Source organism: Pyricularia pennisetigena, chromosome 5 (genome assembly GCF_004337985.1).
Source record: "Pyricularia pennisetigena strain Br36 chromosome 5, whole genome shotgun sequence".
NCBI lineage: Eukaryota > Fungi > Ascomycota > Sordariomycetes > Magnaporthales > Pyriculariaceae > Pyricularia > Pyricularia pennisetigena.
This window is the reverse complement of record NC_043743.1, coordinates 1,616,498-1,630,861: the sequence shown is the minus strand read 5'-3', so window position 1 is coordinate 1,630,861 and position 14,364 is coordinate 1,616,498. Positions and strand designations below refer to the sequence as shown.

Genomic DNA, 14,364 nt, shown 5'->3' with positions numbered 1-14,364 from the left:
AAGGCGTATCTAGTGATGATTTAGAACAGGTTCTAATCTATACGTATAACAAGAGAGTGTTCAAATGTATGTCTGGCTAGCCGAGCAATTTGGTGTTCGGGAGAAAATTTGAAAACAAACGGTCCCAATAGTTTACGTCCCGTTGTACTGGAGGGTGGACGATGAGAGTAAAGACTCCTACCGGCATTAAACACTCTACGCGTTCAGGTCGCGTCGCGTTGAACCTCTGGGCGTCAATTACGCGCAAGCACTTTACTTTTTAGTGGAGTTTCAGTGGTGGGGTTTCGGGTTTGCCCTGTTGCTACGGAGCATTCACGGTGGACCTCGCTCTGGGATCCCCCATTTCACGAATTCCGCGATTTCCTCTCATTTCCTTGGATCCATGTCCATCGAATTAATACCTGGCAAGCCAGTGGCTTCGCAAAATAAATTCACCTCACTATAGTATCACTCCGTATGCAGATCTAGTATACTCACAACATTTGATTTAATCTTCAGTGCATCTAGGCCTGCCGCAAGGTACCTCGCAGGCGCACAAGCCGATAGGAACGCCGTTCATAACCCACCCCACCATCACGTCGTTGCTTTTGTGGAAGTTGCCTAGTGCACCCATCAATCGAACCCCGATTTTAGTCGGCAACCTTCACTTTTTCACCTTCCAATACTTCTGTACTTCAGGGTCTATTATCTCAAACTGACCAAAGTCAAAATATGTCCGCACCTGTCCCATCTGATCAGTAAAGATACGTGCCGGGATACCCCGCGGCGAACGACCGAGCCTAGCATGCCGGTCAGTCAACACATCCAAAATCCGCCCATCGAAGTGATTTCAATCACCTCAGCACCGGGGCGTGGCACGCGCTCAACTCCTATTTGTATGCCCAACTGAGTGTTGAGGAGCAGTTAGACATGGTTTTGAACGCCGACGACGCTGTTGGAGAGCATTTTGTGCCGAATTGTCATCTCGACAACCAAGGACTCGTCCCTAGGCCCCAAGAAGAACGCGCTTGCGATCATGAGCAAGACTTTTTGAGGTGACGCGCCTCAGCAGCAGGTAGACTGCGCCCAAGGTGCGGCAAAACTGCTATGACTGGGGTAGTGCATCACATTTTGTTCTTTAGGCAGGGTCACTTGATGCAATGATAATGTTTGACTCTAATCCATTAAAAACGTGCTGTGCTATAGTCCACAGATATACCTGCCTATATTCTCGTTATTTCAACCCTTGCCCTTTCATATACACTATGACCAACGACTCCATGTGCTATTCCTTCCTGTGGAACCTTGGGAGGATACAAAGTCATCCGTGCATATGTGCCTGGACCACGCCTCTTGGACAAATATCCAGGGTTGATTACTAGCACACTTTCCACAACCTATGTTTCGCAGTTATAACCTGTCAGCACTTCATTCAGAATTCTCAATATGCCATCTCAGTCTCATCAACTTACCCGAGCAAACGGAGGCATTGCACTAGGCAGCACCAGCACGTCGGGGCGCACGTTGACCATCTCTCCCAGCTTGAGATAGCTCACGTCCAGCATTGAGCCCAGCGCCAACTCCTCAACAGTGCCTGTCTTTGGGAGTTTTGACCTGTCCATGGGAGGGAATAGAGGGAAATAATGACGTTGCTCGATAACGTTCCTGGCCAGACGTGACAGCCTGTCCACTCCGTCGGGAGTCCTACCGCCCGCTAGCACGCTGCCCTGGAGCTGGTAGAGCACGTCCTGTGATGATATGCCCACCAAGGTCTCGTTGATCGAGAAGGTCATTGGATTGCCCACAATTTTAGCTGCCTTGGGCAGACCGAGGTCCTTCCTTAGGAATGCGTCTTGCGGCCACGAAACGTGCTTGTCTATGGCATCTCGCACAGAGGGTACGAGAAGAATTGTGACTTGCGGATTGGAAGCGGCAAGTTGGTTCAGGGCTGGCGATATCATGTATTTGAAAAGCGTTGCCATGGTGGCTTGGTCAGGGTCGATGTTCGCATCTTCTGGAAGATCAAAGTCACCGGCTGCTATCAGCGGATGGTCAATATCAATAAAGGGCCCTGTGAGCACCAGGGCATCGGCGTATGTTTCGGCGGCTTGATTGCAAATAGTATGAAGTGGCTCAAAGTCGAGGTTGTCGTCTGCTGAATACGGCCCTGAAGCGAACATGACGTTTAGGGGCATCGGGTCGCTATCTGAGTCCATGGCATCAGGACCGCCTTGTAACCTTTGACGGTGTGCCTCCAAGGCTTCTGGTGTTGATGCTGCATTTGGTAGCAGCGGGAGCTGAAGAACCTCAGATACGTTGAACTCATGCCCCGAGGCGTTGGTGCCCCTGAGAGCCACTATTTGGCCGGGGAAGAACTGATATCCAGCGAGCTTCTGCAGATTCAGGGGCGCGCGAAGTCCGCCTCCACTTCGTCGTGATGTCTCCAAAACCAGCGATGCGGCGTTGAGCCTGCCTTCTGACGTGTCCGAAGCTATCCGTCCCACACATATAATTTCTGACGTGCTCTGATTTGCTGCACTGCCAAAAGCAGACTCATCAAGGTTGTGGTGCTCCATGACAAAATTTGTAAACTCTTCTATTCGGTCATCCAAGATCTCAGACGCTTCGGAGAGTTTCATAGCCATAGGCCGGTATCCGAGTTTCTTGAGGTCCGAAGCTGCGGTGAGCTTGATGCGCGACTCGCTAAAGGGGGCGATCGGGGGTTCGGCGGCAGGTAGTTGGTTGTTGAGAACTTCGATTATCTCGCCCGGGTTAGCTCTGTCATTGAACGAGCTTGGACTATGAGAAGATATGGCAGCATGTTAGTTTGGGACAGACAACAGCTATGTCTCTCTCCACGTCGGGGGTTGACGAACTCACGTCAATGCACCGAGTGAGTCCAGCTGACGCTCTAGCGTTGGAGAGCTGGCAGGATGTTCTGATTTTACTCTGGAAATCGAAGGTGTCTCCATGTTCTTTCTCCTGGCCGAGGCCGATTTGTTCAACTTGGTCGTCCCAGGAGTGCTTGGGACAAGTCCGTCCAGCCTGTTGAGAAGAGGTGTCAGTGTGCATCCCAGACTTAGGCTTTTGGACTTCAAGGTACGCACATGCCAAAAACATCGCCTGCGGCCCCCTTTACAGCGGCTCGAGGGGTGGCACCCATGCGCTTCTCAGTCTTAATGTGGGCGGCTTGTGATCGGTTGTTGCGCTCCAAGGTGTCTTGCAAATCCTGCTTGAACCCGCGGATGGTGTCATACTTGGGGCGCAATCCATCCATGTCCATCTTGATGCAATAGGACTCCCATTTGAAGAAGAGGTCCTGCGGGGACAGTTGGTGCAGTCGCATAATGGATTGGAGCTCGCCCATGACGTCGACCTCGAGGGGTGTGCCGCCGCTTGCGAAGCGCTCATTGAGCTCTTCCACAATTGGGTCAGCCATTGTGCTGCAAAGATCGTTGTGCGTGTTTTGCAGTTGAAGGGCTCTTCTTTCGGTGGCCAATTTCTGTTGCAGTTCTAACCCCGCGCAGTAGAACCGCAGCAGGCAGCTTGAATAGTGTGGAGGTTTTGGTGAGCACTATGTTGACATGGCAGAAAAGTCGCGATTCCAAACGCGTCAAGAGTCAAGAGCGCGTTAATTGAAATTGATCGAAGTGGGGCAATCTTGCACAGACTTTCCCCGATTTCGTTTGGCAGTTGACAACGAGTAGGACCCTTGCTGCTCACCCCTGTCTTGAACATGCATGGAATCCTAGCTCTGTGCTACATCAGAGAGTTTGTGCTATCATTATCTAAACTCTCTTTGTTATTTCTGCCAACCATCCGTAACTCCGGATTCGCTTTTCTACACTAGCCTGAACTCTTGCTTTCGTACCTAAATTCAAAAGATTTGCTTGTGAAAACTTCTCAAAAAAGGAAAAAGGAAAAAAGAAAAAATCATGGCAACCGCTGCATCTAACGGATCCGCCCAGGATCAGGCGGCGGTGGGCATTCTGAAAACGCCGATTTCTGCTCCCGTCGAAGGATGTTCACCTCCCGCGAAGGACCCTCTAACCAAGGAACAAGAAACCAAGTATGAATGGCTCTTGGAGCAAGTCAAAAAATGGACTGAAGTTCCTTCGACCAAGGGCAAAGGCGGTCCTCTCACGGACGCTGAGCGCATGTGGCTGACCCGGGAGTGCTTATTGCGGTATCTGCGCGCAACAAAGTGGAATGAGAAGGATGCAGAGAAGCGCCTGAGGGAGACGTTGACGTGGCGGAGGGAATTTGGCGTTGCTGACCTGACCTGGGATCACATTTCTCCCGAGCAAGAGACAGGCAAGCAGGTCATTCTCGGCTTCGACAAGGAGGGGAGGGTGTGCCACTACCTCTGCCCCGGCCGGCAAAACACCCAGGCGTCACACCGCCAGGTTGAGCATCTGGTCTTCATGCTCGAGAGAGTTTTGGATCTTCTCCCTGCGCAGCGTGAGAAGCTGGTGCTGCTTATCAACTTCAAGCAGGGCAAGAACCGCTCGTACACTGCTCCGAGTATTGGACAGGCCCGCGAAGTCCTCAATATCCTGCAAACGCATTACCCGGAGAGGCTTGGGCGCGCCCTCATTGTGAATGGTAAGCTACCGCCCGCCAAGACGGCATCTCTTGTTCTTTCTTATCATTGAACTTCTACTTATCTCCACTCTCGCAGTCCCATGGGTTGTGCAGGGCTTCTTCAAGCTCATCACCCCCTTCATCGACCCTCTTACGCGCGACAAGCTCAAGTTCAATGAGGACATGAGCAGCTACGTTCCCAAGGAGCAACTTTGGAAAGAGATCAGTGGTGGTGCACTCGAGTTTGAATACGATCACTCTGCTTATTGGCCTGCTCTTCGTAAGATGTGCGAAGAGCGTCAGGCTGAGAGGGAGAAGAGATGGACAGCCGGTGGCAAACAGATTGGAGAGCTTGAGGACTACCTTGGAGGGAAGACTAGCCATGGCATTAAGCCGCCTGCTGCTGCAACTACCGCTGACGCTGCCGCTGCCGCTGCTACTGCCACTGCCACCTCTACTGCACCTGTTGTCGCACCCGCCGCTGCACCCGCCGCTGCACCCGCTCCTGCACCCGCTCCTGCATCCAGCGCGGTAGCCCAGGAGAGCGCTTCACCAGAGAAGCCAGCAGTTGAAGGAGCAAAGAAGGAAGAGGCTGGTGCGTTGTCGGAGAAGCAGGGTGACAAGGTTGAGGATTTGAAGGTAGACGAGCTGAAGGTCGCCGAATAGACACTGTGAGGTGACAGCTGTACGGTGAAGGGCATGGTAAGGTCAGATGGGACCGCTTCAAGGGAGGTCTGGCACAGAGCAGGTTCTTGATCTGAGAGACAGATGCAAAGGGACATTTGAGTAACAGCGCCCCACGATGCGCACCAGGAAATATAATTTACCAGACACACTTTAATGTTATTGGTTCAATGATCGGGGGGGCAACTGCACTAAATATGTGTAAAGAAGCAAATGAAAAGGACGAAAAGACAGTGCTTGACGATATTTGTCTCCGAATGCTTGTCTAAATGCATGCTTGATGAGGAGGGTGAGTTTTGAGACAATTGACTGCCCCACCCACCATAGAGAGCATCCTTACCTCCATGCAGCTCAACCTCTACTGGCGTCCGTCGTAGCTCTTCTAGCGATCGCGTCCAACTACAACCACAGAACCTCGTCCGCCGTCAAAGCCCTGATCAGTTCCGAATCGCGAAACCAATTTCACGTTCGAAACCTTGATTCGAATTTCTGTACCCATCGACACCCTCAATTCCTCAGCCATGGCCAGCATACCCTCTGGCAAGCCGGTCGGCAAAGAATCAGGCTTGCGATACCCGGCGAACGGCAAGACAATCTACCACAGGCCACTGAATCGGAGCAGGACGGGCGAGCTCAGCCAGGCAGCCTTTGCTTACCTCTTTTCCGAGATGGTGACATACGCGCAACGGCGGGTGACTGGTATCCAAGATCTAGAGAAGAGGTGCGCATGGGACACCACCCACCGTCGCACTCGAAAACCCCCCAATGTGCAATGCACACCCCGTATCCTTGACGAAAAGCCCCCTTGCTAACCCCCGCCCGCCATCCCCAGGCTCAACGTCCAAGGCCACCCGATCGGCGTCAAGCTCCTTGACCTCCTCCTGCACCGCGAGCCGGCCAAGTCGCAGCAGCGGCCGCTCAACATCATTGCTCTCCTTCACTTCATCAAGATCAACGTGTGGACGCACCTCTTTGGCCGGCAGGCCGACCGCCTCGAGAAGAGCAGCGACCCGACCAAGCCCGACGAGTACATGATTGTCGACAACGAGCCGCTCGTCAACGCCTACGTCAGCGTGCCGCGCGAGATGTCGCAGCTCAACTGCGCCGCCTTCGCCGCCGGCGTCATCGAGGGCGTCTGCGACGGTGCCGCGTTCCCGGCCAGGGTCACCGCCCACACCATGGGCAAGCCCGACGAGGGCGAGATGTGGCCCGGCAAGACCGTGTTCCTCGTCAAGTTCGCGCCCGAGGTCGTCGAGCGCGAGGCGTACCTCCCCAAGACGTAGTGGAGGGTTTTTGGGATTTGACTGGGTCTTTGGTGTGTCTTTGATGGGTTCTTGCGTTGGCTTTGCGGACGGTCGTCTTGTTGTTTCTAGGCATGGCATGGCGTTTTTATGGATTCAGGTCTCCACGATAGAGTACAAACACGGGATGCTTCTCTCTTTGCTCATCCAGACGACATTTTGAGGGTATGTGACACGATGTTGGTTAGTCACATCGTACCGTAGAAATATGACGGCACGGTCACTGGGATTTGCTAAGCTTGTTGGGCTAGGGGTATCATGTTGTTTTTTTTTTTTTTGTCCCATAATATCAAAACCAAAACTCCTCCCGATCAACCTGTCCTGTGTGCCTACTGATGCAAACTCCGACCGGCCAAGTAGACGCTACCCGGACCACCTGTTACCAACGTCCCATGCAAGCCTAGTTTTCCCTACACCAGCCCCATGCGCACCCACACATGCCGCCCGAATCTTCATCGCGGCAAACCCTGCTGCCGCAGCGCAAGCTTCTTGGCCGCCCTCCTGGCGCCGCCCGGACCCGTCCCGGTCGCAGCACCACGACCGCCGCCGGCGGCATTGCTTGACCCGCTCGCACCGGCCGGGCCGCGGGCCATGAGCTCCGACAAGCCCAGGTCCCTCCAGGCGGGCTCCTTTGTCTTTTGCGTGGCCTTTGTGATGCCGAACGCGGCGTGCTGGTCCGGCACCACGTCGTCCTCGTCCTCGGGGTTGATGGGCTGGTGGTGCGGCGGCACAAAGATGTCGTCGGCCGGGAGCTTGTCCTTGCAAAAGTCCTCAAACAGGTCCGCGTCGCGCGCCTGCCGCATGTGGACGTGCGTGTAGCAGCCGTCCTTGTTTTGTGACTGGTGAGGGTCAGTGATTTTTTTTTTTTTTTTTTTTTTTTTCACCTGGTCTGGGAAGAGTCACGGTGATGTTTTGGGTAGGTTCGCGGGGTAGACATCTTACCATGATGTAACACGTTGTTGAATCCAGAGTTGTGTCGATCAACGTCAGTGCAACTGACGGACTTGAAGGCCAAGTTGGAGCTCATCTCCAATCAAAGGGTTAGGGGTTTTTGCATGGTGTTGATTCACGTGCAGACCGTTAAATGGTAATACTGGCATTCTACTTCATGTCGACACATCAGTCAGCCAAGCGCAGACTCTTGCAATGAGGAATCATAAAGGATAAAAAGAAGAAAAGAGTCAATCCTCATGGTCACTGGAGAGATCTCCAACCGTCTATAAGGCTTCTCTTACTGGACTGAAAGCTCACAACAACCATAGTATTCTAAGATTTTGCAAATGGTCAAATGGTACCTGAATTGCTATGTCGCTACTGCAAAAGGGAATCTCTACAACGGATTCACTAGCGCCAATATTACAGTAGTGCATGCAGAACCGACTAACACTGGATACGAACAAAGACAACTGCACCAGTAACTGAACTTTGAGGGCATTATGTAAACGAGGAAATGCTCATAAAATATTTTTTTTAAGTATGCCAAAGCCCTGGCTTCAACTTCCGCCAGCCCTTTTTTTTGTCTCCTTTTTTTCTTGCTTTTTTTTTTCTTTTCTTTTTCTTGACGAGCGCACAAGACCAAAGCACACCGCAACAGTACTGTGCTCCCATGAGATAATATGTAATATCTGTGACAGCAAAGGGAAAATAGACTAGATAGCAAAATGCTAAACCATGATACGCTGGGGGGGGGGGAATGTTGGGGAATGTAGGACAACTGGGGAGATGGATATTGAGATGGTGTAATTTAGAGGCCGGAAGTGTATCTCAACCAATTGATATCAAAGGAAAGAATCGAGTGTGTGAGCCCCTCCTTCATGGGAAGGGCTGTAAAAAGAAAATTGTTCCGCTGCTGGCGCAAGGTGGGACAAGAAAAGAATACAAAAAGTATCAAATAATAGGGGATATTTTCCACCTCCCAATCCGACAAAGACTCCAACACTCCTTTATTTTGCCCTCCCACAAGAATAATACAACGATCATGGTAGCCAAGACCGTGTTGCAGACTCCGTGCCAAGAATCAACCCTCGTGTATATTACACTTGATATTATCTGGAGCAAGTATGTCTGTCGTGAAGCCAAAAAGACGCTGGTGTGACGATGCCACTTAGGAGGGCACTAAAAAAAAAAAAAAGACGACATTTCCAACGGAATTAGATCCACTCGCTGCCCTTGTCGGACTTCGGAGGTGGGGTACGGCTGGCAGTCGAGGGCTTGCGTGGCGGCGGGCCTCTTTTGCTATCACTCCTCTTGCTGGCGGTGCTCCTCTGGCTAGCACTCCGCTGCGTCGATTGACTGTTGAATCTCGAGATCGGCGGGGAGGTGAAGCCGACACCACGCGGGCTGACCATCTTGGGCGAAGACCCGGCTGGACTGTAAACCGCGGGGCTCAAAGTCTCGAGCGGCTTGGTCTCGAACTTGTCCAATAAATCGACGGGGCTTGCGTCAGGCACCATCGCCTTGGCTGGTAGCAGGATATCTGTCGGCTCGGTGGGCTTGATGTTGTCAAGGGAGACCTCGTCGACGTCGTCATCGTCGGCCGTTATGGTGATGGCTTGAGCCAAGGGACTCGGTTTCGGTACATGCCTTTGCTGCTGCGGAGCCAGGGCCTGCTGCTGCGTCGGGTTCCTTGATCCCCCGGTGTCATCAACCACGGTGAAGACCGCAGTGCACGAATCCCTTGGTGGCCCTTGCCCTCTAATGTCCTCCACGTTGGAAAGTCGCAGTCCAAGCTGCACAGTAAGATGCGAAGCGATGGACGAGTCTCGCCTGTGACGACTAGGCCCGAAGTTCTTCATCGATGGTGGCGGTTTCAGTGCCGAGAAATCGAAGCGGTGGGGCTTGACCGCAGTAGAGTTGCTGTTGGTGACAGGCGCATTAGGAGAATAAGTAGTCGCGGGAAGCAGGGGAGCGTTGTTGGATCTCGTGGATAGCGGTCGCATCGCTGAGAAAATAGAAGACGCCTTGAAACGTCGTGACGTTCGGGTAGCGTAGGATGGTTCGGGCGGTTTCGGGAAGTCATCGTCCGAGGGCAGCGGGTTCGCGTATGTCTGGTTGGAGCGCATGTTGCCAGCCTCCTCGTCCTTGGTGTAGCGGCTGATTATGCTCGCGTCACTATCCATACGACGTAATCCATTGGGCGAGGTAATGCCAGAGTCGTCCTGGTCGTCATCGGTTCCCCGAACCTGGATAGAGTTCTTGAAGCACTTCCGCCCGGTGTCCTCCTTTTCGCTCAATTTAGAGCCGATGGCGGACATGGTGTTAGACCTGAGGAACAAGTAAAGACTTCCAGTCATAAGACCTGAAACCTCTGTGACAACCGAAGCGACAATGGACAGAGTAAGCGGCAGGCCGGAAAAACTAGTAGAGCGCTGGTCCTCAAAGGCCAGCTGCTGGAAGAAAGGAAGAACGAGAGCCTGAAGATAGGTTAGCATACGACCCCCAGTTTCGCCCAGAATAACCGTCACTTACATTGGAGATGATGGCCAGGGCCAGGTAAAAGACCATCCTAGATGCACCCATCCGTTCAGTGGCATCAATACCGGAGTTTCGGCTCAGTCGCATAAAGGTGATCACGGTGGCACCAAAGAGGAGGACCGTGATAATCAACAGTATGACGAAAATACCCAGCGAGTAGCGAGACACAAACCAAAACAGAGAGGCATAGCAGAAATCGGGCGACTTGGCAACGATGGCCACGACAAAGGCACCCAGCGTCAAAAGCCCGATGAGAATCAAGCACAACCTCACAGCCCATGGCCCTCGCTTCGGGAACGGTTGGCTTCTGACGCCGCGGAACATGACCTCCAGCCCAAATACAAACTGGATCACGGGCACAAGAAGCAAAGCTGTCGTGAGCTGTTAGTGGACTGTCATACTGTGACATGTCTAAGATTGATGTACACTTACCAGGTAGCATGGACTGGGCGATCTGAGTACATCCTGGTGTGAAGATATTCTCGAGACCACTGGATTGGGCCACGGCGAATATGATGCCTTGAATCAAAATACCCAAGGAGAGAAAGAGAGGATAGACGTCTGCCCCTGCCACAAAGTTGAGCCCATCGCGTCTGTAAGCCACAGCGTCAGCATGCCGTCAACATCCATCTGGCTGTGATAGCCGCCGCAGCCTACCTGATCGAGTAGCCCTTCGTCCTCCTCTCTCGCGAGTAACTCTCCCATAGGATACCCAATACCGTCGCAAAGGCCGCAATCGTGTTGAAGACGGCCAAGGTTATCGTCGAGGTTCGTATCGATTTGGCGGATGCGAATCGGAGTTCCTGGATCAGCATCTGAGTGTTCGTCCTACTCCTCGTAGAGTTGTTGAAGGTCGTCCTGTTTGTCCTAAGAAAGTCATCGGCCACCTGCCTGGCCAAAAGCCAGGCAGCGCCAGACTTGTCCATCGTGTAGATTCCCTCGCCGTGGGAGGACGACATCCGGCGAGGGTTGTCGAAAATATCGAATAGCAGTTTAGGTAGGAAGTAAAAAGTATACGATAGAAAAGAATGTAAAGGCAAACGGCGTCAAGCCAGCCGCGGGATTCGGTCGGAAAGCCCAGCTTCGTGGTCGTTCGTTCGTTCGTTAAGTCATCTGGTCAAACCGGCCTGCCCGCAGAAAAGAAGGATCCACGATACCGCCCGGCGATGTGGGATGGGGAGGAGAAGAGGGAAAAGGAAGAAAGCGGTGGTAGGCGCAGCGTAGACAAAGTGGCGAAAGCAAGTGTAAGAGGCGAGGAACCTCGAGGGGTGGAGATTGGATGTCCAGGACAGCCCAGTGGTCCTTCAACGGGGTGCACGAGCCGGCAGGTCCATGACCCAGTGACAGAAGAAAATGCCAATCTTTGACGGGCAGACGACCCGCCAGGGGTCTGATGTCCAGGAACAGTTCTGAGGGTTTGTATAGCGATACCATGTAGAGTACGCAGGGGGCTTGACGAATGCTTCCAAAGAAAGCACTCGGCAGGGCTCAAGGACAAGGTAAAAGGCTGGTACAAGAATCCTTGTCGTCCAGTCCCGTTCCAGGGTCGGTACGTATATAGGTATAAAAAAGCAAAGCAACGGGGGTTGATAGAGGAGAAGAAAAAAAACGGGATGATCCCCACACGCCCGACGCTGGACCGGATCAAAATCCTGTGCTGGTTAACAACAGGTTCCTGGCGAGGAGTGGTTCCCGCATATAGACAAAAGACCATCATCCATGGAGATGATAGGTTCTTTCTTTTGGGCAGCCGACAGTTTAATTTGTTGATGATGTTATTCTCGCCGCCTTGTGCGTCCCATTGTCCAGGTAGACCACACTAGACTTGAGCTAGACTTTGAGTAGCTAGGCGGAATACACCAGTCGGAATCAACCGCCACCCTCCATCTCTATACCTAGGCACGCGACGTCACGTAGAGAGACGTGTTGCGACTATGTGGATGAACGAACACCAACCTGAAGCTGTACGGTAGGCATTCGAATCACCAAGAATCTATGTTTGTAACGACACGAAGTAGCATCGATGTAGCCGACGCAGTAACACGAGCTCCTCAGATTGTCTGAGAAAGAAGTCGAAGGGACAAACAATGTGTCGCGTACTGGCGGTACCCAGTCGTGCCCTCACCTCAACCGTCAGGCCAAGTGGGATAGTGGACATGGAAAGGCTTGGAGCCGGCGTCAGGGCAGTCGGGCATAACGGTGGCGGTGGGGATTTGATGCAGTTTTGTAACGCGCCTGGGTTTCGCAGCAGGGAGCGACCCATGTCGAAAGGGGGTTGAGGTTCTGTTTGGCAGCGGCCGCCGGACGAGGATTTTTGAGCCCCAATGCTTCGCTAAACCTAATGCGGATTAGTGCCATCTGGGGAGCCCTTTCAATTCTGCTCAATTCCTACCGCAAAGGATATCCCGCTCAGGCATGGATCCCTGTCAAAAAGAGCTGACCCCTTGTCGCACATCAAACTTTTCTTTTACTCCGTCATGCCTGCTGCCATCACACCCCTGATCTCAGCTGGCGTTGACTCGATTAACGACCGCCCAGAGGCGAGCGAACGGGAGCGGGCAGCTAATTACATTCAACTTTTTGTGATTGCTTCCCAAGTAAAAGAGCATGTTGGAGAAGGAATTAGGACGATCTGTACCAGCCAGAAGAAATCGGCACCGTGCTGTCACCTCGGGAGCCCGCTTTCGTTACCACAACTGATTGCTGTTGACGTTTGATAAGCGCACGTCGACACTCGATCGCTTGAGATATAGACTAGTGTCATCGATCAACAACACCTACTGTAAACCAGCTCGCCTCCACAGCTCGACGAGTACTGTAAGCGAGCAGTGAAGCATCAAATGACACAGATTTATGTATAGAACCGCAAGGCAGACGGGAAATACTGCGTACAAATATGCAAACACGCACACACGCACAGCTTGCTTTTGCATCTTCCCTGGCCAATTTGTCCCAGGCATCATCAACCATGTCAACCAACATGTTCTCCATCCAGTATACCAGGAATAGCAAAGTTCTTTGTCCCAAACACGATTCCAAATATACGATGCACATCAATCGTACTTCTCCTGGCAAAATCCTAGGAACAGGCCCAGAACAAGATAAAATAAAAAAAATGTTTCCTTTGCTAAGCCTCGCTACGGCCAACTCTACCCCATAGAATAGGCTACTCGCTTGCTTGTTACCTGCTCTTTGCACTGGAGATCAGCGCGATTGTGGGATTTGCACCTTTGAAGTGTCGCTTGTATCAGGGTTGTCGCTCTTTTCTTCCAGGTCAACCCTGGCCAGCCTGTTCTAGTTCGAAGTGTCACCCCTGTCTGGGTAGGTCGGTATCATGCCGCTTTTGGAATGGTTTCAGGAAACGCTCCCATCCCGGGTTCCTCGACAGCCTTGATACGGCAGCTGTTCTACCACATGCCTACCAACTACGTGAGTTGGTCAAAGCTGTGTGCTTCTCTTTCGACCTGGGCAAACCACCCCCAGAAGGTTTTCTCATCTCGCACGATCCAAAAGATCTTGGCGGGGTGGCATGATAAGGCTTGGTATGACTGACCAACCCGTTTTGGGAAGTTCAGAAGAGATTCTCTACTCTGCCACTCTTGTCGCCACTGCACCGTCACCAGAAGCAATTTATCTCGGCACGGATATTTGACATTTCATGTGAATATAGTGGTTATCTTGCTTGTCTCCGCGGCAATAAGCAATATCATGGAGTCGCTGGCTTCTCTCTGGCACTTTCCGAGGCGGCGGCATGGAAGACCCTTGTCAACGAGTTAGTGTGTCGCCTTGTCTCGCCATCCCAATTCCCTGCATGGCTACCCTTGTGCAGCCCCGCGTGAACTCATGGATCGTTCATGTCTGCTTCATCTCTTCCCTTGTATCAATCCGATCTTCAACCTCTCAGATGGCTTTTTTGCTCTGAGGTAAAGGCCAGAAATAGTACAGAATGACTTGGCTTGGTAAAGCATACTGTACAGGAAATATAAGTACAAACCAATGAACACTCCAGCATAACAATCAAGGGCAAGGCCAGAACGCTTGATGGTGTGCACATGCACATGATCACCAATGGTTTTGTTGCTAGTCAGAGGACGTGGAATTCGGTGCCGCTGGCCATTGTCCGACGGCCCGGTGGCAATCACTATAGTCTTCACCCAAGGCGGAGGATCAATGGTTTCTGCACTGCCATCCGTTTCGGGGGCGCTGCATACATCATCTCATACCTACAAAGTAGCAATATATTCGCAATCTTCGGGTACCTGACTCCAAGCCACTCTAGTAATGAAAAATTAGATAGTGCAGGCAGATTCATGGGATGACAGGCGGCCGGAGATAATAACTG

General features: G+C 52.2%; 6 protein-coding genes across 6 annotated transcripts; 2 read left to right on the top strand and 4 right to left on the bottom strand.

The window, feature by feature from the left end:
• Window positions 1-1,202: 1,202 nt before the first annotated feature.
• On the bottom strand, window positions 1,203-3,418 carry PpBr36_08436 (uncharacterized protein; the record flags this gene model as incomplete). The annotated part of the gene is made up of 4 exons (XM_029895567.1): window positions 1,203-1,376; window positions 1,452-2,778; window positions 2,860-3,024; window positions 3,087-3,418. 4 exons carry the CDS (start codon window positions 3,416-3,418, stop codon window positions 1,203-1,205), a joined length of 1,998 nt encoding a protein of 665 aa, XP_029747753.1.
• Window positions 3,419-3,914: 496 nt separating this feature from the next.
• Window positions 3,915-5,229, top strand: PpBr36_08435 (uncharacterized protein; the record flags this gene model as incomplete). The annotated part of the gene is made up of 2 exons (XM_029895566.1): window positions 3,915-4,584; window positions 4,661-5,229. 2 exons carry the CDS (start codon window positions 3,915-3,917, stop codon window positions 5,227-5,229), a joined length of 1,239 nt encoding a protein of 412 aa, XP_029747635.1.
• A 539-nt stretch (window positions 5,230-5,768) lies between these two features.
• PpBr36_08434 (uncharacterized protein) lies at window positions 5,769-6,530 on the top strand (the record flags this gene model as incomplete). The annotated part of the gene is made up of 2 exons (XM_029895565.1): window positions 5,769-5,968; window positions 6,080-6,530. 2 exons carry the CDS (start codon window positions 5,769-5,771, stop codon window positions 6,528-6,530), a joined length of 651 nt encoding a protein of 216 aa, XP_029747755.1.
• A 470-nt stretch (window positions 6,531-7,000) lies between these two features.
• On the bottom strand, window positions 7,001-7,493 carry PpBr36_08433 (uncharacterized protein; the record flags this gene model as incomplete). The annotated part of the gene is made up of 2 exons (XM_029895564.1): window positions 7,001-7,387; window positions 7,491-7,493. 2 exons carry the CDS (start codon window positions 7,491-7,493, stop codon window positions 7,001-7,003), a joined length of 390 nt encoding a protein of 129 aa, XP_029747756.1.
• Window positions 7,494-8,698: 1,205 nt separating this feature from the next.
• Window positions 8,699-10,981, bottom strand: PpBr36_08432 (uncharacterized protein; the record flags this gene model as incomplete). Its single annotated transcript, XM_029895563.1, has 4 exons — window positions 8,699-9,961; window positions 10,017-10,393; window positions 10,455-10,615; window positions 10,680-10,981. 4 exons carry the CDS (start codon window positions 10,979-10,981, stop codon window positions 8,699-8,701), a joined length of 2,103 nt encoding a protein of 700 aa, XP_029747757.1.
• A 1,167-nt stretch (window positions 10,982-12,148) lies between these two features.
• PpBr36_08431 (uncharacterized protein) lies at window positions 12,149-13,004 on the bottom strand (the record flags this gene model as incomplete). Its single annotated transcript, XM_029895562.1, has 2 exons — window positions 12,149-12,349; window positions 12,804-13,004. 2 exons carry the CDS (start codon window positions 13,002-13,004, stop codon window positions 12,149-12,151), a joined length of 402 nt encoding a protein of 133 aa, XP_029747758.1.
• Window positions 13,005-14,364: the final 1,360 nt, after the last annotated feature.